This window comes from Dunckerocampus dactyliophorus, chromosome 20, assembly GCF_027744805.1.
Source record: "Dunckerocampus dactyliophorus isolate RoL2022-P2 chromosome 20, RoL_Ddac_1.1, whole genome shotgun sequence".
In the NCBI taxonomy this organism is placed as follows: Eukaryota; Metazoa; Chordata; class Actinopteri; order Syngnathiformes; family Syngnathidae; genus Dunckerocampus; species Dunckerocampus dactyliophorus.
In genome coordinates, this window is record NC_072838.1 from 3,656,013 (window position 1) to 3,679,969 (window position 23,957).

Consider the following 23,957-nt stretch of genomic DNA (forward strand, 5'->3'; position numbering starts at 1 on the left):
TTAGAAGAGGAGGGGTTGGGGGTGGGGGGTGTTGGAAAGGAAATCAGAGTAGAAGCTACTTTAAAAAAAAAAAAAACACTCAAACAACTGAAAAAATCGTCATCCTCTGTAAGGAAGCATACAGGAGGTCCTCGGTCTAGAGACGAGTGCCCTTCCTACGATGCCGTTGTAAGTCTGAACTTACCTAAATGAACACCTAAGTCATACAAAATGTTGTTTATCACTGTAGTGGTCTCGCAACCTGGAAGGGGCGTTGCAAAGGAGGGAGAGAGTGGCTTATTAGGAGGGGGAGTCTCAATTGCTGGGTTTCAGCCATGTGACCCAGAGGCAGTTTGCGTCACTTCCAGTGAGCAGATGGGGGGCAAGCATAAGCTACAGCCACAAACACAATCAGGGGCCATCCACACGGAAACGTTTTCAGGTCAAAATGGCAAAGCATTTTGTCGTTTCGGCCTCTCATCCACACGGGAACTGGGCGACCTGAAACAGTATTTTTTGAAAACGGCTTACAGAGTGGGAAAATCTGAAAACGGTGGCTCACCGTTTCCGGATGGACTAGCAAACCTGCTACAATTTAAAAACGATTACGTCACCGCCCCATCACCGTCACCTGACCGGAAGTGAGCTTTGACGACAAGCCAACATAATATATGAATATTTAGAGTGTCATGAGTAGGCTGTAATATCAACCGGTCGATATTATCGGACCGATATTGGCATAAAAATGTGATCGGTAGGTATTGCTATCTGGGTTTTTTTGCCGATAATGAAAAACGATTTTGAAAAAAAAAGCTGTATAGATGGACATTTTAATGTTCACATAGCCAGGATGACACCACAGTTTGTTCACATACAGTGCGAGCCCCGCTGCTTTGCGCTTTCCACAGGCTCTTGTGTTCCTGTCTGCTCTGATCGCCCTGAAGTCGGCTAGCTCCCCACGTTAGCGTCTGGGACGCTAGCTGTTAGCCATTCAGTGGAGCACAAATAAGCTGCACTCCCTGAAGGTCTTGATGTTCTTGCCATGATTAGGGATCAAGTGATTAGTGATAGATTAAGTGTACCCTTTTAATTAAAAAACATTTGTTTTCATAGCTTATTTCAACCCAAACAAAGCAAATATGCTTGTTTTACCAAAACATTAACAAAATGCTGGTATCCTCAACTCACATTTCTATTTCAGAATGCATTTCTTTCTAGTGTTCTGACATTTTTAACTGGCAGGCGCCCCGTGGTCGTGGGGGTCTCCCTGGTGCCCATGGGCACCACGTTGGTGACCGCTGTGCTATATGGTATGAAAGGGGAACCATAAAATTTAGACAAAAACATATTTGACGTACTTTTTCAAAATCACTGGTGAAAGACGATCAGGCGCCTTCTTTAAGGAGGCTTTGGATGCATCCAGAAGGACCCCAGGCAGTCGGCAAACCCGGTTTCCTCCGCCACCGACGATGTCCGGCCATCCAGTCCGACGAAGCCAACCACTTTTCGGGCTATCACGGGCGCGTGTCCCACATTTTGGCTAATTAGCCCCCGACCGACCGACGATCACGTTGCGCGCCCCGAAATGCCGCACCAAACGAAACTTTTTAATGCATGTTTTGCAGAGTGCAAAACTTCTGTCACTCTCACAACGACAGGAAGTCCCACAAGGTAATAAGTCCAGTCCTGTTACACATATCGGTATGGGAAATTGAGAGTTGTACAATAATGGCGTATCGGTTATCTGTGGAAAAGCCAATATCGGACATCCCTAGTCATGGCTCGCCCCAGTCGACATTCTCCCGGTATTTTCTTGTCTTATACTCCCAAAATGATGCGCATGTAATTTCACTCTGCCGTCAAGACGAGCCTTGAAAAGCTGAAGACGACAGACTTATGCGCATCTTTTCTTTCTTCTTCTATGGTTTGGTAGCGCCACACGTAATTTTCACTCAGTTATTCGTTCCCGTGTGGATGCAACTATTTACTAATAAGACACAGTGTGGATGCGACTTTTTCGCAACCCACCAAAAAAAAAAAAATCTCAAGAGCGTTCCCGTGTAGACAGGGCCTCAGTCAGTATGTTTGTGCAACGTTTTGGAAATTAAAGCGAAGACGGGTGCGTGTCATTGAAATGATTTGCTGCAATTGTGAGTGTACATGGTGTGATACAGGAAGACATAAAATCGTTGAAAAAGCAGTGAAAGCTTATCTTCAGCGTCAGGCATAATGAAATGAAACAATTGCCTCGAGCATGTCTATTTGCATTCTGTTTGCATTCTTACGCCAAATCTGCATGAATGCATTCTTGTATGTCCTTCATCGTTTCGCCGCAGCTCCATAGCCAAGCGTCAGCCGAATTTCACGCAGTGTTGCCGGGCTGCTAGAAGCCACGGGCCCTGCCTTCTCCATGGAGTATCGCTGGACATTCCAGGTGGAGAATATTTCTGCATTTCACATTTTCCAGTTCCAACAATGTTTGAGCTTTTATTTTAGTATAAATTGTGCTTCTTGTTGCTCACTGGCAACTGGAACGTGTCCATGCTTTGCTCCACTCAACGAGAGCAACATTTTGGTTGTTTCCTTAACTTTACCTGCTATGATGGACTACCTTAGTAAATGCGTTTCCCACAATACATATTTGAACGATTTCACCTGCGAGAAGTGCGCATGTATGCGGCATTTTTGCTCTGAATTTACATGACTTCTCGTTACAAATACGCTTGTCTGCCCCCCCCCATCTCTGTGAGGCGGTTGTGACGTAACATGAAACCCAGCAATAATGAGAGCAATACACTGCTTAGTTGTCACAGATCCTTTCACATGTTCAATGATGCCATCTTTGTCCTTCATGACGCTGGCGACAGTCCAGCAGCTTACACCAAACATGTGGGTCGGCATTTCTCCACTTTCACTTTCCTTTTCTTTGCCATCGGAAGAGTCTGCCTGGAAAGTTAACTAGAAAGAACAAAAGTGATGATGTCCTTCCCCGATGTGATGTCTACGCCGCGCGTGTAACTAGTTCTTTTCTTCTTGTTGTCCTGTATTAATCACTCGTGGGAGTGCGTACGCCAACACAAAACTTTGTAAAACGAGGACCGCCTGTATTTGTCTTTGAGACACACCATGAGACACACACGAACGCTTGAAATAAATAATACAGCTCCTGTGACCCGACAGGCGGAGGAGTTGACTGGCTGCATATTGTGCACAGTGCAGTTTGCCAACAGGCTGACTAAACAGACTCAGACATGGCTGGAGGACCTGTGTTTGCTGTGACATGGCAGTCAGGGTGGGGGATGTGGGGGCTGCTGTCAACAATGCCACATGGCGGAAAGACGCTACTTTTGCAAGTCCTCATTTCACTTGCCCTGTCGTTACAAATTGCAACATATGTGGAACCCTTTTATTTGCTAGCTAAGGTCCATTTAAGTCCAAATAGCCACCACAAGTATCTTCAAATTGGCATAATTGGCTATGACGCAGTTCCAAAATGAGTAAAAAAACAAACAAACATGAAAAGTAAAACAAATATGTTTAGAAATTAACTTTATTCTGTCGCTTTTTCTTTTAATTCTTTTAATGTAACAAAACAGAGCCGCCTGTGAGCGCCTTTTAGAAGGGCAGAGGGACCGACAGCAGCACCTGCTGCTTGTTGAGAGGAGTGACGCGTGCTTTCGCGTCAGACTCTCCAAAAGTCTCTTCAGTAGACGTCGCTAGTTTGAAAAGTAATGGGTGTGATGACTCGCTAAACTGGCAGGCCAGATTTGTTAAGAAGCAGAGTTACGATGTCGTCTGCTGTACGGAGTTGGAACGACAAGCTACGTTCACAGACGGTCCCGTTATAATGTGTTTATGAGCCGGGGCTCGTAAACACACAGGGTAGCACCAACTTTGTGGAAGGCCACCTCAAATAATCACTGGAAAGAAAGGCGAGTCATTTAAATTCAGTAACAACTGGCACAATTTAAATCCAAGCGACTAAAGTCAACAAATCTCGCAATGTACTACGATATTGTCCGATTAAAATTTTGGATTCACGCAACGCACACACACACACAAAACAAGCTGTGGAAGTGTACAAGTGTAACTAAAAAAACAAATATTAGTGCAGCAGCCCCCCCACCCTGCAGGCCTGACTCCATCTTTTAATATTAATGTGTCTGACTGCAGCTCCTGAGTTGCTTAGGAACAAGAGAACATCATACTTTTTAAAATCCAGTATAGGAAAGGCCATTGAGTTTATCTCGTTCATCACTTGGATCAAAAAAATATATATTAGCAATAGAAACTATACTTGGCTTCCAAATGGAAAGTGACACCATTTCATAGTTTACAACAGATCAGAGCAAAAGGGCACCAGGTGAGTATGTGCATACGTGACGACGCTTGTACATATGTGCTTTAAAGACACGTGACTTGTTTTGTTAATCGTCTGACCTTTAATCTCCTTGCAGAAGTGAAAAGTATTAGCTCACCCGCCCGGAACAAGCAGATATTTATTCTCGGGTCGTTTTCATTTCTTTGCAAGGTAAGCAGAACAACACAAAACTAGCGTAAATTGTTTTAAGCACAAGTGATTTATTACAGATATGTTGCAATGCCCAACTTGAATATTCCATTTTACATTTACATGACTTCTTTACATTCTGTCTTACACTAAATCAGGACAGGATCAAATACTTATTTTTCCCAATGTATATCTATAAAGCTTTAAGTACCCCCGTTTGAGAAGCGAGGTGACGTCACACACGGAGTTTTGTGCCGTAAACAAATCAGAAGGAGCTCCTGCTGTTCCAGGAATGTGCCTCGTCATCACACGCTTTCGCCCCCCGGGGGGTTGCGCCGGCCGGGGAGGGGAGACGAGAGAGGGGAGGTCTCAGCTGGGACCTCTCCCGGCTGCCCTCTCGGAGGCAGCCCGCACAAGCATCAGCGGGGATGCCACACGGAAGCCATGCGGCGGGCCCGCGCGCTGCTCCGGCCGGAAGTGACTCTTCTCCTGATTCCGCCGCTGCTGCTACTCGCGCTCCAGCTCGGCGTGTTCGCACCGCGGCTTCCCGGCGGAGGCGCCACGGCTGGTGAGAAGGAGCCCGGGGCTGCGGTGGCTTTGTCCGTCATGAGTATCGAGCCGGGGAGGAGCTCTCGCGGGGACCGAACGAGAGTTCCGGTGGAGGAATCGGAGGAGGTCACGCGAGCTTACGAGGACGAGAACGAGAACGAGATGCATTCACTGCAGGTATGTGGCAGTATTGCGAGAGAACACGTGATTAAGTGTTCCAGGTAACCTTTTCATCGTATCTGCGTAATAGACAGGACTGTACACTCTTGAACATGTTTTATTCTATTGGTGGGACAATTAAACACAATTAAGTACAATTATATGTGTATGATTTTTTTAGCAGGCAATGACATCTGCAATACCGCAGGTTTTTTTAATGAAAGTTACATTTTCATTTATTTAGTTAAAAAAAAACTAAACGTGAGGGCGATGAGGAAAGAAAGGGAAAACAAGAAGATTGACAGGTATGCGGGTCGTGGTCAGTTATGATCATCTGTTTTTGCCATTTGGTCAATCCAAACCCGCTTCCTTACCCCCAAGCCTCATTTCCCCCCCCCCCTTCAAACGTTTCTTTTTCTACTCAAGGCTAAACTCTCTGACTCATTCCAGTGAATCATGCCCCCCCCCCAACTCTGTTGAGTTGCCATAGTGACCACAGCTGCAGTCTGTGTTTGTGTGTTTGTGCGTGTGGGGTGGGGCTTTAATTGGGATGGTATATCACAATACCGCCTCAGGCGAGCTGTCTTGTCTCGAGGTCGTAGCCTCTGACCTGGACCACCCCACCACCCCCCTCCCCCACCTCATCCCACCAGCTCTCCCGCATACACATTACTATCATTCCTATGGGTTGTTTGAATATCATGTACTATATTTCAATGTTTGTGTGTCTCCAGGATGGACCCAGGATGTTGGAGCTGCAGCCTTGGGCCCAAGACGAACCGTCTTTCTCTGCAGAACTTAGCCGCATCGTCCTGCATATCACCAAACCACAGGTGTGCTTTGTAGAACGTACAATGCAGAACACATCACCTTGGCCAACCAGGCAAACTAAGCAACAAAATCTACCGGTACCTAAAGAAGACAATAATACTCTGAGGTAATGTTGAGGTATGAGTTATGTTTACAATCCATAACTGTTGCTGTTGCTTTACTTACCTTATTAGGACATGAGAAAAAAAGGCAACTAATGGCCCATAAACAGCCCTAAAAATGACTATTTTTCATACTCTCAACCAGGGATATCCAGACTTTTTGACTTAATGAAAGGATAAGGGGGCCACAGTACATCCCTGCTCTTTGCAGGGGTTACTTTTCGGGACCACCAACAAATGGCGAAAATCTGCTCGTAATTGATACGGCCATACCACCTACCCTACCTCCTCCTCCAAACCCCCTTTGCTAGCTTGACGTTGACATTGGACTCCAATTTCTGATCAGCATTTGCAATAACACTGACTGTTGCATCTCAAGCAACTATGGTGTGTTCAAGCACCACCGAAAAAAGCGCAAGATCTCAGCGCTTTAGGAAAAAACATCACCAGAGAAGCAAAAAGACATAAACATGTAAAAAAAAATGTGGACTGTTTTAACAGTGGTACATGTACAGTATGCTGAACATTTCACCTGTATTACCACCTATTTATAAATTATAAACCACTTCTGGTGAATGAGATGTGTTTTCTGCCAAAAAACAAATCCTATTTTCAGAGTAGAAAATATATATATAATATTTGGACCCATCCACCCACAGCATCATCGGCTGCTCATTCTCATTGAAAAGAATGATACATGCTTCCATGTCAGAGTCTCCAAAAGTCTCCAGTTTCAAAAGCGAGAGTAGCAGCCGCCTGAATGGATAAGAATCAGCCATAAATCTTTTGAGTAATCAATTGTGGAGACATGCAACGGGTATCTGGTAGCTTAGCATGACGGAAGACGAGAGCAGATGTAAAGAGTAGCAGAGCGTACATAGCAATCTAATTGATGTTATTTATTATGTATATTATGTATGTATGTAAAACTAAGACAGGAACAACATCAAATTAAAAGCACTAAATGAATACAGACCCACCATCCACCAGTACAAGGCTGGATTTTTTCTTTCAGAGCTGTTGTGCACCACAAATATGCACACTGGCACTCAGTAATGTCATCAAATCTTACCTTTATGCATTCCCGCATAGTGTCAGCATTTGGGACCAAATATGAGGTGAAAGAAAATAGGTAAAAATACATTATAGTGAATCTATCTGTGCAGCATGGGAGAATGTTAGATGGTGCCTTCAAGTACCGTCAAACAAAGTGGGGCAGGTCGCTGATTGCAACAAACAACATAAACATGCAAAAACTGGGATTTCTAACTGCATATTATTTTTTAAATAAAATAATTGCCACATTTCCTAGATTGATATCCATTTACATAAAATTTGATTATTGTTATTTACAAATGATTACTTTTTTTCGTGTGTGTTTTTTTTTTTTTTATCATTGCGCCTGAAAGTTTCCCGTTTCCTGCAACCCAGTGTTTGGGGACCCCTTCCTTACAGCATGCGTGGGATTGTATCGAATCATTCTGTTTTTAAAATATGTTGTTTTTGAATCGTATGGTAACCCACGTGTCCAGATGCGAATCGAATTGTCTATCACAAAGAGATTTACAACCCTACTAAATGTACCGACAAGTTTGCCCAAACTGATCCCTCTTACCATTTCTTCTTCTTCTCTGGTGCGTATGAGGTGTGTTAGGAAGCAGAGTTACGACGCCATCGATGGAAAGACGAGCTCCATTGGCAGACAGTCCCGTTATAATGTGTCTATGTGCAAAGGCCAACCGGTAGCGTCACATCTGTTTGTGGCGGTCCAAATGTACACGTGGCAGTCAAATTAATGTATTTTAAACACTGCTGAACCACGACATAGGTGCGGGCTCTACTCACAATCACAATAATAAAAATATTGTTAATTGAATACCGGCAAACTCAGCCTTATTATCTCAGTAAAGGAAGAATGATCCAGGTCTCGGAGTGGATGGCATTAGACTGAACAGCAGCCTCCTTCACTAAGCTTCTGGGTGTCCATGGACGGTAAAAAAAAAGCTCAAGTTTCACTTTCAAAGTGATTCTTCATGCCAGAAAGTCGATTTTGATTAGACAGCAGCCTGTCATGTCATTATTCTATCTTCTTGTGCCGTCCCCTCCAGTTGAACTGCTCGAGGGTCCTCTCCCCGGGTCAAGTTCAGGCGTCCCACCCAACTGCAGCCTCACCTCAGCCTTGGCTGCTGTGTGCGGAGGAGTGGCTGCTTCCCGCAGCAGACACGCCGTGCATTGCATACTCCTTCAGGTATGGGTGTGTGTGTGCGTGTGTGACTCCAAATACACAATGTTACAAATAATTGAATGTTTCTCGCCCAGCATGGACGGGGGAGACGCTGACTTTCTAAAGACGGTGTCTGGGATGGGCTGCCAAGTCCACAGCTTTGATCCCAGTAGCACCGCAGCATCTGGTGGTCGCCGTGGCAACAGTTTGGCCGGTCGCCACGGCGATGGCGGCGTGACCAGCCAGCATAGGATGTGGCTGGAGTGGCGAGCGGCGAGGAGGCGCGGGCACAAGGCGAGCGTGTCGCGAACGCTGGCGGACATCATGGCGGCTCTGGGACATCCCGTCGTAAGACACACACATTAGACAACAATAATATACCCCAATCATAAACACAAAGCTCTCGTACTTGTATGTTCCTATAGCAACAGAGCTCTGCGCCATCTGTAGCTGCCATGGCAACAGTTTAAGACAGCAATCTGAGGCCCAGTTACACCCAGTCGCCACAAGGGGGAGCTACATAGCCACTGTACTCCTTTATAGCATCAACATCACGTACAATTGAAAGTACTGTAATAACTTTTTTTAAAAGCATCAATTATATTTAAATTATTTAAAAAAGAAACCCTCATTAGGTATTGATGGACACTGTAATACTATAATAATGTGTGTGTGTATATATATATATATATGTATGTATATATATATATGTGTGTGTGTGTATATATATATATATATATATATATGTGTGTGTGTATATATATATATATATATATGTATATATATATATGTATATATATATGTGTATGTATATATATGTATATATACACGCACACAAAAAGTGTTAGCCCCCTTCCTGATTTCCTTTGTCACACTTAAGTTTCAGATCATCAAACAAATGTAAATATTAGTCAATGACAACACAACTGAACACAAAATGCAGTTTTTAAATGAAACGTTTTATTATTAAAGGTGAAAAAAATCCAAAGCTACATGTCCCTGTGTGGAAAAGGGATTGCCCCCGAAACCTAATAACTGGTTGGGCCCCCCTTAGCAGCAACAACTGCAATCAAGCGTTTGCAATAACTTGCAATGAGTCTCTTACAGCGCTCTGGCCCACTCATCTTTGCAGAATTGTTGTCATTCAGCCACATTGGAGGCTTTTCCAGCATGAAGCGCCTTTTTAAGGTCATGCCACAGCATCTCAATAGGATTCAGGTCAGGACTTTGACGAGGCCACTCCAACGTCTTCAGCCATTCAGAGGTGGACTTGCTGGTGTGTTTAGGATCATTGTCCTGCTGCAGAACCCAAGTTGCTTTCAGCTTGAGGTCACCAACAGATGGCCGGACATTCTCCTTCAGGATTTTTTGGTGGACAGCAAAATTCATGCTTCCATTTATCACAGCAAATCTTCCAGGTCCTGAAGTACCAAAACAGCCCCAGACCATCACACTACCACCACCATATTTTACTGTTGGTATGATGGTCTTTTCCTGAAATGCAGTGTTATTTGTACGCAAGATGTAATGAGACACACACACCTTCCGAAAAGTTAAACTTTTGTCTCGTCAGACCACAGAGTATTTTCCCAAAGGTCTTGGGGATCGAGATGTTCTTTTTGTTCAGTAGTGTTTTTGGTCTTTTTGCCCAGTGTCTTTCTTATGGTGGAGTCATGAACACTGACCTTCACTGAGGCAAGTGAGGCCTGCAGTTCTTTGGATGTTGTTGTGGGGTCTTTTGTGACCTCTTGGATGAATCTTGAATGGCTCTCACTGTGGTTCGCTGGAGTCCCAAAGCTTTAGAAATGTCTTTATGACCTTTTCCAGACTGATAGAACTAATCACAATGATAGAACTAATGTCAGTTAAGTTGTGTTTTAACAAAGGGGGTAATCACTTTTTCACACAGGGCCATGTAGGGTTTTTTTCTCCCTGCGTTCAGTTGTGTTGTTATTGACTAACATTTAAATTTGTTTGATGACGTGATTATCTCAAACATTTAAGAAATCAGGAAGGGGGCAAACACCTTCACACCACTATCTTAAGACCAGTTGAAAAATTGCTAGAATTTGCATTTTGCACATTTGGATCTTAATGATGTTTTAAGTAGAGCTACAATATGCAAAAACAAGAAGGGGGAGTGAGACAAAAAGCATTTTGAAAAAGTCATTTATTGAAAACAACAATTAAACTGAAATAGGCTGTTTATTATGGTTATTGCGCTGCAGTCGGCACCAGTAAGGGCCTTAAAGTGGGTGGAAGACCGCCCTGTGTCTTGATGGACAGCCAATCGGATCCTCCGGCTCAGCGCAGGTGAGATTTTTTTCTACCTTTGACTTTTTTGTTCCATAATGCTCAGGATCTTTCAAAAAACGTAGAATGACTGATTTCCTGCACCCAACCTCAGCAGCAATGGCACGCTGCGAGAGGCCTTGCTTATGCAGCTCCACAATCCCACCACGTTGAAAAAGAGAAAGCTTCTTAGCTTTAGCCTTCAGGAGGGCATGACAGTGTGAATGCCTGATAGAAAATGAACATTTTGAGCAGATTTTGGCTTTTATAGCCCGTGGTCTTAAACTTTTAAACTTTTCAGCTGATGAACAGCCTATTTCAGTTTAATTGTTGTTTTTGATAAATTGCTTTTTCAAAATACTTTTTGTCTCACTCCCCCCTCTTGTTTTTGCATATTGTAGCTCTACTTAAAACCTCATTAAGATCCAAATGTGCAAAATGCTAATTCTAGCAATATATAACCATCCATCCATCCATCCATTTTCTGTAACAATACGTTTAAATATTGTGGTAGTAGTTTGCACTATCCCTCTCCAGGTCCACTTCCTGTACGCCGACCTGCTCAGTGCCGAGTGGCGCGTCTTCCAGAACTGGATCGAACTAGGCACCTCACAGCGCATCCATCACCTGGTGGCCAAGGTGCACCTTCAGTGGGCCGGCTTCGAGGTGGGCGGGAGCGACGAGCAGGTGCTCCGCTATTGGTTCAGCGTCCTGCAGGGACTCCGGGCCTCGGGGCTCCGGCTGGTCCACAGCTCTGCAGGAGAGGGGCAGAGCGTGTTGAAACGGAGCGTGAGGAACGCACGCAGCTGCTACACGCTCAGCTGGGTCAACATGAGACATTGACGTCAGCGTTTGATCAGTCAAAAGTGAGCATTGATATTGTTGTGGAGGCAGAATATTGCAAGTTGGAGGGTGTCTTGCTTAACCTGACACCACCATCTAGTGGATATGATAGGATGTGGTACTTTATTGGACTTCCCAAGAGGAGGCATTATATACAGTAATACTGTAGTTTTATATTACAGTATATTTAATGACACATACATAATAAGGGGATACATAAGTAGCAAAAATTATTATAATATAGGTATTTAATGTCCTCACTGGCAAGAATAATGTTTCATTCAGTCGTACCAAAGCAAATATTTAATGCTTTTGTCCATATTTTCCGGCATCAGGTGTTCATATGCAACAGCCAAAGTTTTCAGACGCGTATGTAAAAATAACTCAAAGGCAGCAGACAGCTCGGAACATTCTGTTTTTGTGCACGTCTTCCTCTTCCATTTGAATGTCAAGCTGACACGGAGCGCACATTGATGACTTTATACGGTCATTTTGCTTCTCGCCCTCGATGCAGGATGGCTCCAAAGCTTGAGGATGAGAGCACTGATGGCTGTGAAACGCAGTTTGGACCCGCATCTTCTAGAACATCCCAGTGGGCTAAGAGGCCACTATAAGATACTTGAACTGTCAATCATGCTGTGCTATAAATAGGGAACACCTTTAAGAAGACCCGCTCTTCTGTTATTTGAATGTAATTGGAGTTTTAAAGCTCCACCATCCAAATGTTTGTCAGTAAAATGTTGATTTTGTGCAATAAAAAAATAATTGCGCCGAGAAAATCTTCACTGTTGGGTGTGAAAAAAGCCTGCTAAAAAAAACTTGAATAAAATATTTATTTTCAAATATTTATTTATTTATTTATTACAACAAATCTACCACACTGACTTATTCAGATATGCTGCTGGAGTAAAACATCTGAAATAGACGTAATCAGCTGCAATTTAAGTATTTCTATACTAATATGTCAAACAGCAAAACTTTGGATTTATTCTTCAAATGCACTTGAACACGTAATGTACTTAAATTAAACAACATGGGCTTTGATTTTATTAGGTGAAATACAACTTGACCTAGTTATTCATCTCCTAAAGAAGGCTTAATGTCTGTCATTCTTGGGACGCGTTCCAACTCGCTGAAGCGCAGACTGGAATGTCCTGCCCTTCTCTCCCCTCTTTCCTCCCTTACGCAAATGACGCACAGATGTTTGCCACAAATCCGGGTGGAGTTGCGGCATTTACGCCAGTGTAGCCCACCTTCCGCACTCGGCGAGGGCATGTGACAGCCGCGGCGGCCAATCAGCTTGGAAAAGATCGTCCACTCCACCAATCAGAAGCTTGCAAACTCGGGACTGTACTCGACCGCGCTACGTCCGTGTTTGCCGTCACCGCTCAACATTTTCGAGTGGAAAACTTTGGAAGTTGGACAAACAAGACAGCAAAAGAGGGAGTCTGGTTCCACTTTGGACGGTAAGCACAAATAAGACTACTGGATGGTGTTTTTTGGCAGTGAGGAAGTGTCAAAATGCCGTTTTGTTCGAAACAAGAGTCGCTTACAAGTTACTTCCTGCTCTGATAAGGCCAAGAAGCCAAGTTACATTTTGGCTAGTTTTTAGCTAACTTCATGTTGCTGGTCAGCCAAAGTGGTCTTAATTTGTCAGACATACGAATAAAAAGACATTCCAGAGCTGATTCAAGACACAAGACTTCTCATTTTAAGAAAAGTGGCTGTCATTTTGACGACGGTGACCAAACATTGTTAGCTTCTGTGACTTGAAAGACTTGCAGGGGCGCGGCTTGAGACATCAAAGCGCGTGGCGGGTAACACTGTACTGAGCCACCCTGGCTGTTGTATTACACACTATACACGAAGTACTATTAAGTTAAATTAGCATATGTGGCCCCCATTTTACTTTGGGATCATGTGCATCCCTTTTCCACCGCAACAAAATGTTCCTCATTTATCAAGATTTTTGAAAAAAGGGCAGTTTTTCCAACAAAATTATTTTAAAAAATGTGGAAAAGTGCCTCATAGCGACAAGGGTCCTTTTCAGAAACCCTGGAACTTCTGAGGGGTGTGTTGTGTGCTATTTTGAGTTTCTTTCCATAATATTATGATTGCGGCGCGGGCTTTAACTTTGTGGATTATTTTTGATGCATTTTTATTGGTTTATTTTATAAAAATGTAATGGTTATCATGTCAGTGTTTCCCGCAGGACTGCAATCTACTTGTGGCAGTAATGTGTGTCAAGGTAGACCAGGTCATCGTCTAATTAGCATTATGCGCATGTATGTTTTATAGACGCAGTGGGAGAAAAAGTGAGCAACAAAGATGACAAGAAAACCAAATATGTTTTATAAATACAAATGACTTTTTTCTATTCTTTTGTGTTTTTTCATGTTACAAGCAAGTTGGAACCGCCTATGAGTGCTTGTAGATGGAGGGGATATGTTCGATATGTGCTTTCACGTTAATTAAGTGTCCAACAAGATCAGAAAAAGTTGCTTGTCATAGTAGCTAGTCGTATATTTCAAAAAGGCTGTACAGTCATACCTCGCTATATTGCGTTTTTTCAAAAAATAATTAATAAATGATGGCTGTTTTGTGGTTGAGTATGGCCTATTGTTAGTCAAAAAAATATTGAAAGTCAAGTTATATGTAGCATTGTGGTCAGTAGGCATCAGTAATGTTATGAGACGTGACGTTAGATTATGTTACCTTTCACACTGCATGGAGACTGGCTACTGTGCCGCAGAGTCGCGGTCGGATCTGGAACCAATTAACCGTGATAAACGAGGGATGACTCTGTAGAGGGGTCTGAATGCTCGCTAAATATACAGGTATTGACAAAGTCACGAAGTTACCAACAGTGATCCCTCCTGCTGCGTCATCTTATTCCCCCTTCAGTATGAGGTGTGTCAAGATGCAGAGTTAACGATGCCATCTGCTGGATGGAGTTGGAACATCAAGCTCCTTTCAAAGACAGTCCCATTATAATGTGTTCACGAGCCAGGGCAACAGATAGCGCCGAATCTGTTTAATAAATGAATGTGCGGAAAACACTGTCTTTGTCGTGTGTGGAAAAAGTTTCAAGAAGTTGTTGTAAAATGATGACTGCAGCCTCCACTGTGGCTCCGGCATGACAAAGCTATAATTAGGCAAGCAGAAATGGGGAATAGGAAGCATTGCAGGGTGTACTTAAAGCCGGCCAGGGGTGAGGTGGTGCAGATGGATGTCAGCATGCATGAGGGAAGGCTGTCATTTGTTACCATGTTGAATTTGTCAGGGTCGTGATGATGATCGTGTCTCATAATTGTCATGATTTTGTGCATTGTGTCATTTTGAGCTCAAATTTGCTTTACCGCTGAAACTGGAGGAAAGCTTGGGTTTTGCTTCTCCTTTTGTCTGTCTGGTCTGGTGTTTATTTATCCCCACGTGATGAGCGCTCACATGTGACTTTTCCCGGGTGACACATTGCTGATTCCTCTCATTAGCAGGGTTTGGCCCCTTCGCCACCCACGTCCGTGCCCCACCATGCCTCTGGTTACGAGGAACATCGAGCCGCGACACGTATGCCGCCAGTCCATCCCCACCAGCATCCGCAGCGAGCTGGAATGCGTCACCAACAACAGCCTGGCCAACATTATCCGCCAGCTGGGCAGCCTCAGTGAGTGTTTCGACCATCTTGTCCAAGTTTTACTTCTACGACTCATCTTCTTCTTTGGTGTTTTTTTTGCCTGCAGGCAAGAATGCGGCCGACGTGTTCATGGCGCTGTTCGAACAGGCGGAAGATTTCGCCACCAGGGTGAATTCGCTGGGGGATAGAGTGGACCGCCTGCAGGTCAAAGTCACCCAGCTGGACCCCAAAGAAGAGGAGGGTAAGGATTTTCACCGCAGTGTCGCGTCAACATTTTAGCTTGTATTGGCCATTTTTAAAGCTGCTGAAAATTTTATGGGTTTACTTTATTTCATCCACGTCCACACAAACACAGGTGTGCTTAAAAAAACATTTTCTGTCCTTTTGTCCACACACAAACTACATTTTAGGTCACTAGAAACAACACTTGTGGGCTCGTTGGAAGCTTTTCCACTGTTTCATATTTTGTATTTTTGTATTTTTTTTGGCTTTGTTGCTAATGTTTGTTTATTTGAGGCTACTATTTTACTGTGTATTTTTTATATTTAATTGTGGTATTGAGGAATTGCACCTCACATAACACCTCACGTTGATACAGATTATTTTTTACCTCTGGCTTCTGAATGCCTAAATTGACCCACGGTTAGGGGTTACAGCGCCACCGTTTCCCTATGGACAGATATTTTTTTTATTGTGGGGAGAAACTTGTAAATAAAAAATATTGTAATACATTATTTGCCTTCTTAAATTCTGTGACTAATTAAATTTTTGAATAATATCTAGGAATGTATAATAATATAAATGTATTTATTATAACAGGGGTGTCCAAAGTGCAGACCGAGGACCATTTACAACCCAAAGCTGTTTTTTGTATTTGTAAAAATGGAAAAAGAGCAGTAATTTCAAGTATAACGCCGAAACATTAAGAGAGTAAAGTCATCATATTAAGAGGACAAAATAGAATAAAATAGAAAAATTAAAGGAAAAAAAGTCATTGAGAAGCAAATAAAACAACGAAATTAGCAATTTTTGGAATATAAAAAAATAGCAAAAAGGTGTAACATAATGAGAAAAAGTTCATACTAATGCAGTTGTCCCTCTTTTTTTGCTTTTTAATTGGATCCAAACCAGACCGCAGTAAGTGAATTTCCGCAAAGTAGGATTCCTTCTATGTTTTTTAGTATTTTTAGAGCCCTCTAGACATGAAACAACAAGTTATAGTCACTTTTACACTTGTATTATCCAACATAGTAGACATACTAATAGAAAATAAGGCGTCTTAGACGTAAATAAGACATTATATAGACTCATACGTTAGCAACGACAGCATAATTGGTGGCTATATTTTCAATGTAATGTTTCTGACACCTAGTGGCCAGTGTAGTGAAATGCTGTTGCAATGGCGCAGTGAACATTCACGCAGGAGCTGCTGTCAGCCACAACTCACTCCAGTCCCTGGCACTCTCCACACTGCTAACCATGCTAACACTCAGCAACTCTACATTAGCTAGCTGATGTCACACATCACTTCCCAGGCCCCGCCTCTTAAAGGCAGACACAACATCACAGATATTACACTATACTATATATAACATCTTGGAAATACCTTCATTTTGTATTTTTGTTCATTGAGCCATTTTTATGATTGAAAATGCTTAATTTGGGCCATGAATACATACAATTTGCTTATCCAGTATATGCGTATGTTTCGACTAATAATAGGCTGTATTCAACCAAAAAACAGTGATCATTTGTTAATTTTTGAAAAACCGCAGTAGTGTGAGGGTGCGATGTACGTCTTTGCATATCTATATGGGTTGATGGCCCCCACATCCATTGATTTTTCAGTATAGTGGAAAAACTTTGGACACCCCTGTATTGTAATGATAAACCAGTATGTTTCCTGTCATTGTTCATTACTATCATTACCTCTTTTAGCTGATTGGCTGGGAGAAGTCACATGGTTCTTACTGTCTTATAGTGACCTGTGTAGCATCCATTTTGACACAAGGTACCACTTCCTTCTGGTCCTGTGGGAAACCCTGAGCAGGCTACGCTGTAATTTACACAGAAGCAAGTGGACAAGACAAAAGTTGTGCATTTTTTCTCAGTTTCTCTTCAGGCCATCACCACTCGGAAGGCATTCCGCAGCAACCTGATTCAGGACCAGCAGCTCTTCACCAGGCCGTCGCTGCCCATGCCCGTGCAGGACACCTATGCCACGTGCAACCCGCCGCCGCCACTCAACCTCCTCACTCCGTACCGGTAGGACCTGACGGCATTGAGACAGTGGCGCGACCATGCATTATCCAAAGTCCTTCTAAAAGGCCGGGGGTGTCCTATTATGAAGGCTGAGGGCGGCCAAAAAAGCCACTCAGAGCCTTCAGGCAACCTGCTTAGCGCTTTCTAAGATGATGCGCAGCCTTTATCACCCCATTAGATGCTTTGCAGCACATTTTGTCAAATTGTTAATTCATCTTTGTCCACAGCGAGGATGGAAGGGAGGCCCTCAATATTTACACCGATCCTTCCTACTTCTTTGACCTGTGGAAGGAGAAGATGCTGCAGGACACCAAGGACATCATGAAGGAGAAACGAAAACACAGAGTGAGTCCATGCGCTCGTTAACTCCTCGAACGTGTGTGTGTGGTTTTCTTTGTAATTCCCCAACTCCAACCTGTCTTGAGCAGAAGGAGAAGAAAGACCACCTGAACCAGCGCACCCTCAACCCCCGCAAGATCAAGACCAGGAAGGAGGAGTGGGAACGTCGCAAGATGGGCGAGGAGTTTGTGGTCCCGAAGAATGAAATGATGTAAGTTGATGAGAGGATGAGATGCACTAGAGAAGCATCCCAGTGCATAAAGTCCAAATCGATAGGCGCTAAAGTAACGCTGCACTTCCTCTTTGTGGACTCCTCTCCCGCTTCTTCTGTTATCAGCCAATCTGTGGAATGTCCTGTTTGGAGACTGCCATTGCAACAAAATGACTTCGAAATTACACTCTGTGCTGTTTTGTCACTTACTACCAAAATGAATGAGAAGCAATGTTTCGTTAAAATTTCTCTTTGAACTTGAACTTTTAACTAAAATACACAGAGCACCGTCCAAGTGTTAACTAGAATGACCCACTAAGACTATCAACACGGATATTTTCATAAACACACATTTTTCCACAAATGTTCACCCACATAAAAACACAATACTGGACGTCATGCGCATTTAGGCCAATCAGAAGCCCGAAAAAGCAACAACACATCTGTTCATCAATATAGTGATATATTAGGATGTAAAATCAGCACACACTTACACGGAGCCCACGAAACATCAGGAATGTTTTTTTGCATTGCTACCGCTGCACAAAATGAGAAGTCAATAACTTTGTGTCCTGTAGTAAAATAAGCTTAAAAAACATGAGATAATGTCGCACATTTCTTATAACACAAACCAAAAAGCTGTGTTGCTTTTAAAGCGGGGTGTCCAAAGTGCGTCTCAGGAGCTATATGTGAATCTTGGTTCTTTTTTTTTTCGTGGCCCGCTGCACATTATAGAAATAAAATTTAGTGGAAAAAAAACAGCAGAAATGGGAAAAGTAGAGCAAAAGGCGAGGAAAAAGATGTATTGTATGTAAAACATGTACGTTTTTTAACGCTAAAGAACTAAAACAATTTGTACAAAATAAAAAAAAACCATAAATGTAATAAAATGTGTTCAAGTTCGGCGGTCTGCATTATTAATGTTATATAATTAATTGGTGATATACAGTCGTCCCTCGCAATATCACGGTTCGATTATCGCTCCCTTGCTATATCGCATTTTTTCAGAAGTTAATGAATTAAGAAATGATGGCTGTTTTGTGGTAGACAGTGGTCTATTATTAGTCAAAACATATAGTATTCTAGTCACTAGGCGGCCTTAATGACACAAAACATTGAGACATTAGCTTACATTTCATTACCTTAACACTGCATGAAGTCAGCCATGACATGTCCCACATGATAGAGTGGAAAAAAAGTTCTCCTCCCATTCACTGTGGGAGTGGTAAGTTTTTGACTTCTTACGTTTAGAATAAATACATTTGAGGCTGACTGGCTAGATCGCTAGCTAGCAAGCTGTCTCGAATCTCTGTAGTATAATCATTGCAATGTGTTGTAAACACATATAGTACAGTAAAATAACCCTATCATAACCGGCATATTAGCAATAACCCGGTTGCGCACGGCCATGTAAACATAACCAATAACCCTTTTGAAAAAACGGAATATGCTCATATTCTGTTTTTTAAAAACCCAAATATTATTCCCGATATGGATATGCATGGCACATTTCTTATTTCCTCACGTTCTCGCCTTCCATTAATGAAGAAAGTGAGACAGAATAGTGTCAAGTACTGGTAGTCCAGGGGTGCTCACGCTTTTTTAGCCTGCCATCTACTTTTAAAATGACCAAGTCCCAAAGATCTACCTACTACTATAAATATAGAAAGTATATATATTTACTATATTTATTAAAAAAAAATACGAGTACATATTATGTACGTTATACATGTACAGTATATCAGGAGTGCACGCTCTTTCTCAGCATGCAAGTACAAGTCATATAACATATCCAAAATGTAACCAGTAAACTCTGAAAGTCTATTGTAAATATTAATGATTAGTATTTCACATTCACATTTTCAAAGTTTACAGGTAATCAAAGTAGTTGCTATCATAATTCACTTCAATATTGAAATAAAGATAATTACACATAACCCCTAAATAGTTGTGAACATAACCTGAGTACTGGTAATATGTCGGTCAAATTAGCTACGTAACGTTCATTAGGGCACACAGTTCATGTATTACATCCAGTTAGCATTTGCTATCAAACATTAGCCATAGCAAAGCCAGTAAACAATACACTTTTTTTTTTCTACGTAACTAGCCGCTACAAGTGAACAGATAACTTTTGTTATAGATATAGACATCTTACCGCAGAGTTAGTTCACCCATAATCACAATAATAAACATGAAAGTTGCATCTTCCTGTGTAGCTTGAAACGCTGCGGAGGAGCAAGCGCGAATCAGGAGGGGAGCTTAATGTCAGCTGACTGATGTCACATGACAACTACAAAGTCACGTTTACGCGATCGACCCAAACTACCTTGGCGATCTACCGGTAGCTCGCAATCGACGTATTGGCCGCCCCTGTGGTAGTGGGTCAGAACCAGCACCAAAGTGCAAACAAAGGCCGCCGTGCCATTGTTGTTGATTTGGATACAGGAAGAAGTGGAAATAACACGAATTGCGTCATGACGTCCGTGCAGTTTTTTTTTCCCCACGTCACACATGTAAACAGGTTATTACGAATGTTTCAGAAACCGGAATATTGACCTTAACCCAAATATTAACTGCATGTAATCGTAGTGAATGAATAAGAGGAGTGTAAAGGTGACAATAGGGGTGTTATTTCATGTCTGCAGGGCTCTAATAATGTTAAAAACTGTATTTAGAAAGGCATAAACATGTTTTCCATGCTATAACTACGAAAATATTCCATTTATGAACACTGAATCCTATATTGCAGAAATTCATTTATCGCGGTCGGATCTGCAACCATTAACCGCTATAAACAAAGGATGACTGTATGGTGCTAATTTGCGATTGGCTGGCGACCAGTCCAGAGTATCCCCTGCCTCTCACCTGAAGGCAGCTGGCATAGGCTCCATCACAGAGGAAATATATAGAAAATGGATGGATAAGCAATGTCTGTCTTATGTCACATTGGGTAAATGTTAATGAAATAATTACATAATAAATACATAATTACATTAATAATTCATCATTTTTAATGAATTAATAGAATTCATGTTTAATGTTAATGTTACAATAGCTAATTATTCATTCTATGAAATTATTGTCTCATGCTAATGTCACATATCCAGACTTTTACCACAGAGGGCCGCATACTGAAAATCAAAAGGATGTGGGGGGGCCACTTTCATGCATTGTAAAAAAAAAAAAGGCTTAAAAAAATATAATCTATGTTTAAAGACAAAGCTTTGTCTTATTAGTTATCAGTATCAACTTTTCAGCTTTGTCTCTTTACATCTATTTTTCCCAATTTTTTGTTTTTTGTTTAGTTTTGCTACAGTGTGCTGCGCGCCGCAAATGGCCCCAAGGCCACACTTTGGACGCGCCTGAACTAAAACATAATGTCATTCATTAATTAATAAAGTTTATTAATGTATGTAATGTCTGGTTAATGTCACATTTGGTAATGAATTATTATGTTATTTAATATGAATACATGATGTCACATGAGCTGTAATCACTGGAGACAACTCGTGCTGTGTTGCGTTCAAGGAACTCCTCTGAGGGTCTGAATGGAAGTATCTGCTCTGGCGACGGCTTCAACTCAGAAGGCCTGGAGTTGAGCACGGGCTCCTACGCTTACGACTCGGGTTCCCCGCTGTCGCCGCCCGGCCCCGATGACTTCCTGCCTCCCCCGCCTCCAGACATGGGGTAAGTACAGCTCCGCGACATGACGGAAGGGGTGGGGGAACAAGGCGTCCCAACGTGTTTTGTTGTGTGCAGGTACAATGACGGCCACTACGGTGGTGCCACCCAGAAGCGGGTCAGCGTACTGAGCCCCAACCACCCACCTCCTGCTCCCCCGATGGCCTCCCCCCAGTCCAACTCTCGCCCTCACATCTCCCCCCCTCCGGCACCTCCTCCCCCGCCGCCGCCCTCCGGCTTTGGGGTCCCCCCGCCTCCCCCTGGATTTGACAGCCCTCCTCCCCCTCCCCCACTTGCCGGTGCCTATCCCTCGCCGCCCGCTCCGCCTCCCCCTCCCAACATGTCCTCCATGTCGCCTCCACCCCCACCTCCCATGCCCGCTGGCGGTGGCCCTCCTCCGCCTCCGCCGCCGCCCCCTCCCCCTGGCCCACCTCCGCCATCTTTTGACGCCACCGCTCCCCCCCTTCCCTCTGCTGCGATGGGCCCCAGCGCCACCAAGCCGCAGCCGGTGCCCGCCCCTGCCAGCGATGCCCGCAGCGACCTGCTGCAGGCCATCCGACAAGGTATGGCAGGAAGTAGGCCTCACTTCCTGGCTGAGCCTGCAACACTGACCACTTCTTCTTCTTCCTCTTCTCCAGGCTTCAACCTGCGCAAGGTGGAGGCCCAGCGCGAGCAGGAGAAGAGCGACCACTTTGGAAACGACGTGGCCGCCATCTTGTCGCGACGCATAGCTGTAGAGTGCAGCGACAGCGAGGACGACTCGTCCGAGTTCGACGACGACGAGTGGTCTGAATGATGATAATCGCCTTCTTTTCTTTTTTCTTTTTTCTCTTTTCCTCAGCGGCTTTCAATCACTAGCAAGCACTCAGGTTAGCACAATCATTCCTTCCCTTGCTTCTATTTAACAACAATGCTGCACAATCTTTGTGTGCCATTGACATGTAATAAGCTGACGTCTTCTGTCACAGTCCCTTTGTGTTCCCCCCACCCCGTTCTCTGCTGCTGCCGAGCGCCTGACTTAATCTGCTTTAGTGCCTTCTGGCAGCGGATGTTGGAGAGGGAATAAGCGCCACACATCCTCTCTAATCAACGCCTCTAACGTCTTTAAGCAGTAACGTTACTGTCTGTGCGTGTGTGCGTGCGTCAGCATGGGAAAATTTTTTTATGTTTTTAAAAATATGACATGTGGTATTCAGTGTAAAAGAAAGGGGAAGTTGCAAGCAGTACCATAACGCAGGCGTGTAGGATACACGTATGTCATTTACTCAACAAACTTCCTCTTTAGTGGCTGTTTTCAAGATAAATATAATAGCAATTTTTCTTTTTTAAAGTGCACGCAGAAAGCTTTGCCAAAGTTCACCTCCTTGTTTGTCTTGTGTGAACGCTTCAGTCCCAAAGACTCAAAAAATATATTTTATCTGGGTAAAAATGTAATAAATTTGTAGAATGTGTTATGCTGTGTGTTGTCTTTGGCATTGGGGAGGGGTGTAATGACGTAGTTGTTGACATTGTATGACTGGCCATAGCAAAAAGTGAGTGAAAAAAACAAAACCTACCAATGAACTTTCTTCTGTCGCTTCTTTTTGACATTTTTTTTATGTCACAAGTCTGAGCCACCTGTGAGTGCTTTTAGATGGGGGGAGGGTCCAAGTGTGCCACCCGCTGCTCGTTGAGAAGAGTGATGCGTCCTTTCACGTCCAAGTTGCCAAAATTCTCTTCGCTAGATTTTTTTCTAGCTGCTTTTTCTGAAAAAGAGAATCTAAAGGTGTCAGATTGCCCGCTAAATATAACTCCTATGTTGGCCACATTGATCCCTCCCGCTACTTCCTATTCTCTGGCAGTCCAGGTGCATGATAGAGTCCAGGTGCTCCTTTCTTCTCCTACCTGTGACGTTAACGGCCTGTCAAAACTTCCCCTGAGCTCACTTGTATACAAACATTCACTTTCCACAGACATTCTGCAAGCTAGTTGTACCAAATGTTCCTCAATGAGGGGATAAAAAAAAACATAGAGCACACAAAAAACCTTATCAGCCACCTGAAACGCCACAGCGTTTGAGAAGTGCAAAAGGTTTGCCAGAGACCTACGTGGCGTCACACGGGCTACACAGAGGGTGTGCTGGAATACAGTGCACATTACTGGGCCACAGCACTTGGCTCCCTCCGCTCTATACTCTGGTTCTCCTGATAGTAGTGGTAGTAGTAATGTCATATTATTTCATTAGGACAAATCAACAGGTACAGTTGGTCAAATCCCAAGTTATTTCAGTCCGTTATTTCATGTTATTTTATGTCAAGAGGGCTCGAATAATGTTAAAACCTGTATTTAGAAGGTTGTAA

At 43.2% G+C, this 23,957-nt stretch overlaps 2 protein-coding genes across 3 annotated transcripts; both read left to right on the plus strand.

Annotated features, from left to right (window-relative positions):
- The first annotated feature begins 13 nt into the window (after positions 1–13).
- On the plus strand, positions 14–12,331 carry LOC129173112 (probable methyltransferase-like protein 24). The gene is made up of 6 exons (XM_054763677.1): positions 14–5,215; positions 5,932–6,030; positions 8,238–8,377; positions 8,449–8,701; positions 11,183–11,511; positions 12,003–12,331. The coding sequence occupies exons 1-5, from the start codon at positions 4,934–4,936 to the stop codon at positions 11,486–11,488; spliced, it is 1,080 nt and encodes a 359-aa protein (XP_054619652.1). The 5' UTR covers positions 14–4,933; the 3' UTR covers positions 11,489–11,511; positions 12,003–12,331.
- Positions 12,332–12,810: 479 nt separating this feature from the next.
- Positions 12,811–23,871, plus strand: wasf2 (WASP family member 2). Of its 2 annotated transcripts, none has more exons than XM_054763675.1 (9): positions 12,811–12,954; positions 14,980–15,152; positions 15,229–15,363; positions 17,234–17,387; positions 17,612–17,729; positions 17,813–17,934; positions 21,466–21,624; positions 21,697–22,181; positions 22,257–23,870. In XM_054763675.1, exons 2-9 carry the CDS (start codon positions 15,020–15,022, stop codon positions 22,412–22,414), a joined length of 1,464 nt encoding a protein of 487 aa, XP_054619650.1. In that variant the 5' UTR covers positions 12,811–12,954; positions 14,980–15,019; the 3' UTR covers positions 22,415–23,870. The 2 variants fall into 2 exon arrangements, with proteins under 2 accessions (XP_054619650.1, XP_054619651.1); XM_054763676.1 differs by having other exon boundaries at positions 12,815–12,954; positions 14,983–15,152; positions 22,257–23,871.
- The last annotated feature ends 86 nt before the right edge of the window (positions 23,872–23,957 follow it).

What these genes read in the sequence shown, in the direction of transcription:
- LOC129173112 (XM_054763677.1), top strand. Translation starts at nt 4,934, where the DNA reads ATGCGGCGGGCCCGCGCGCTGCTCCGGCCGGAAGTGACTCTTCTCCTG. An exon ending in TGCATTGCATACTCCTTCAG is followed by an intron (nt 8,378 to 8,448) that starts GTATGGGTGTGT and finishes TTTCTCGCCCAG; the next exon opens with CATGGACGGGGGAGACGCTG. An exon ending in CGGCTCTGGGACATCCCGTC is followed by an intron (nt 8,702 to 11,182) that starts GTAAGACACACA and finishes ATCCCTCTCCAG; the next exon opens with GTCCACTTCCTGTACGCCGA.
- wasf2 (XM_054763675.1), top strand. Translation starts at nt 15,020, where the DNA reads ATGCCTCTGGTTACGAGGAACATCGAGCCGCGACACGTATGCCGCCAG. An exon ending in AACCTCCTCACTCCGTACCG is followed by an intron (nt 17,388 to 17,611) that starts GTAGGACCTGAC and finishes CTTTGTCCACAG; the next exon opens with CGAGGATGGAAGGGAGGCCC. An exon ending in AGGAGAAACGAAAACACAGA is followed by an intron (nt 17,730 to 17,812) that starts GTGAGTCCATGC and finishes TGTCTTGAGCAG; the next exon opens with AAGGAGAAGAAAGACCACCT.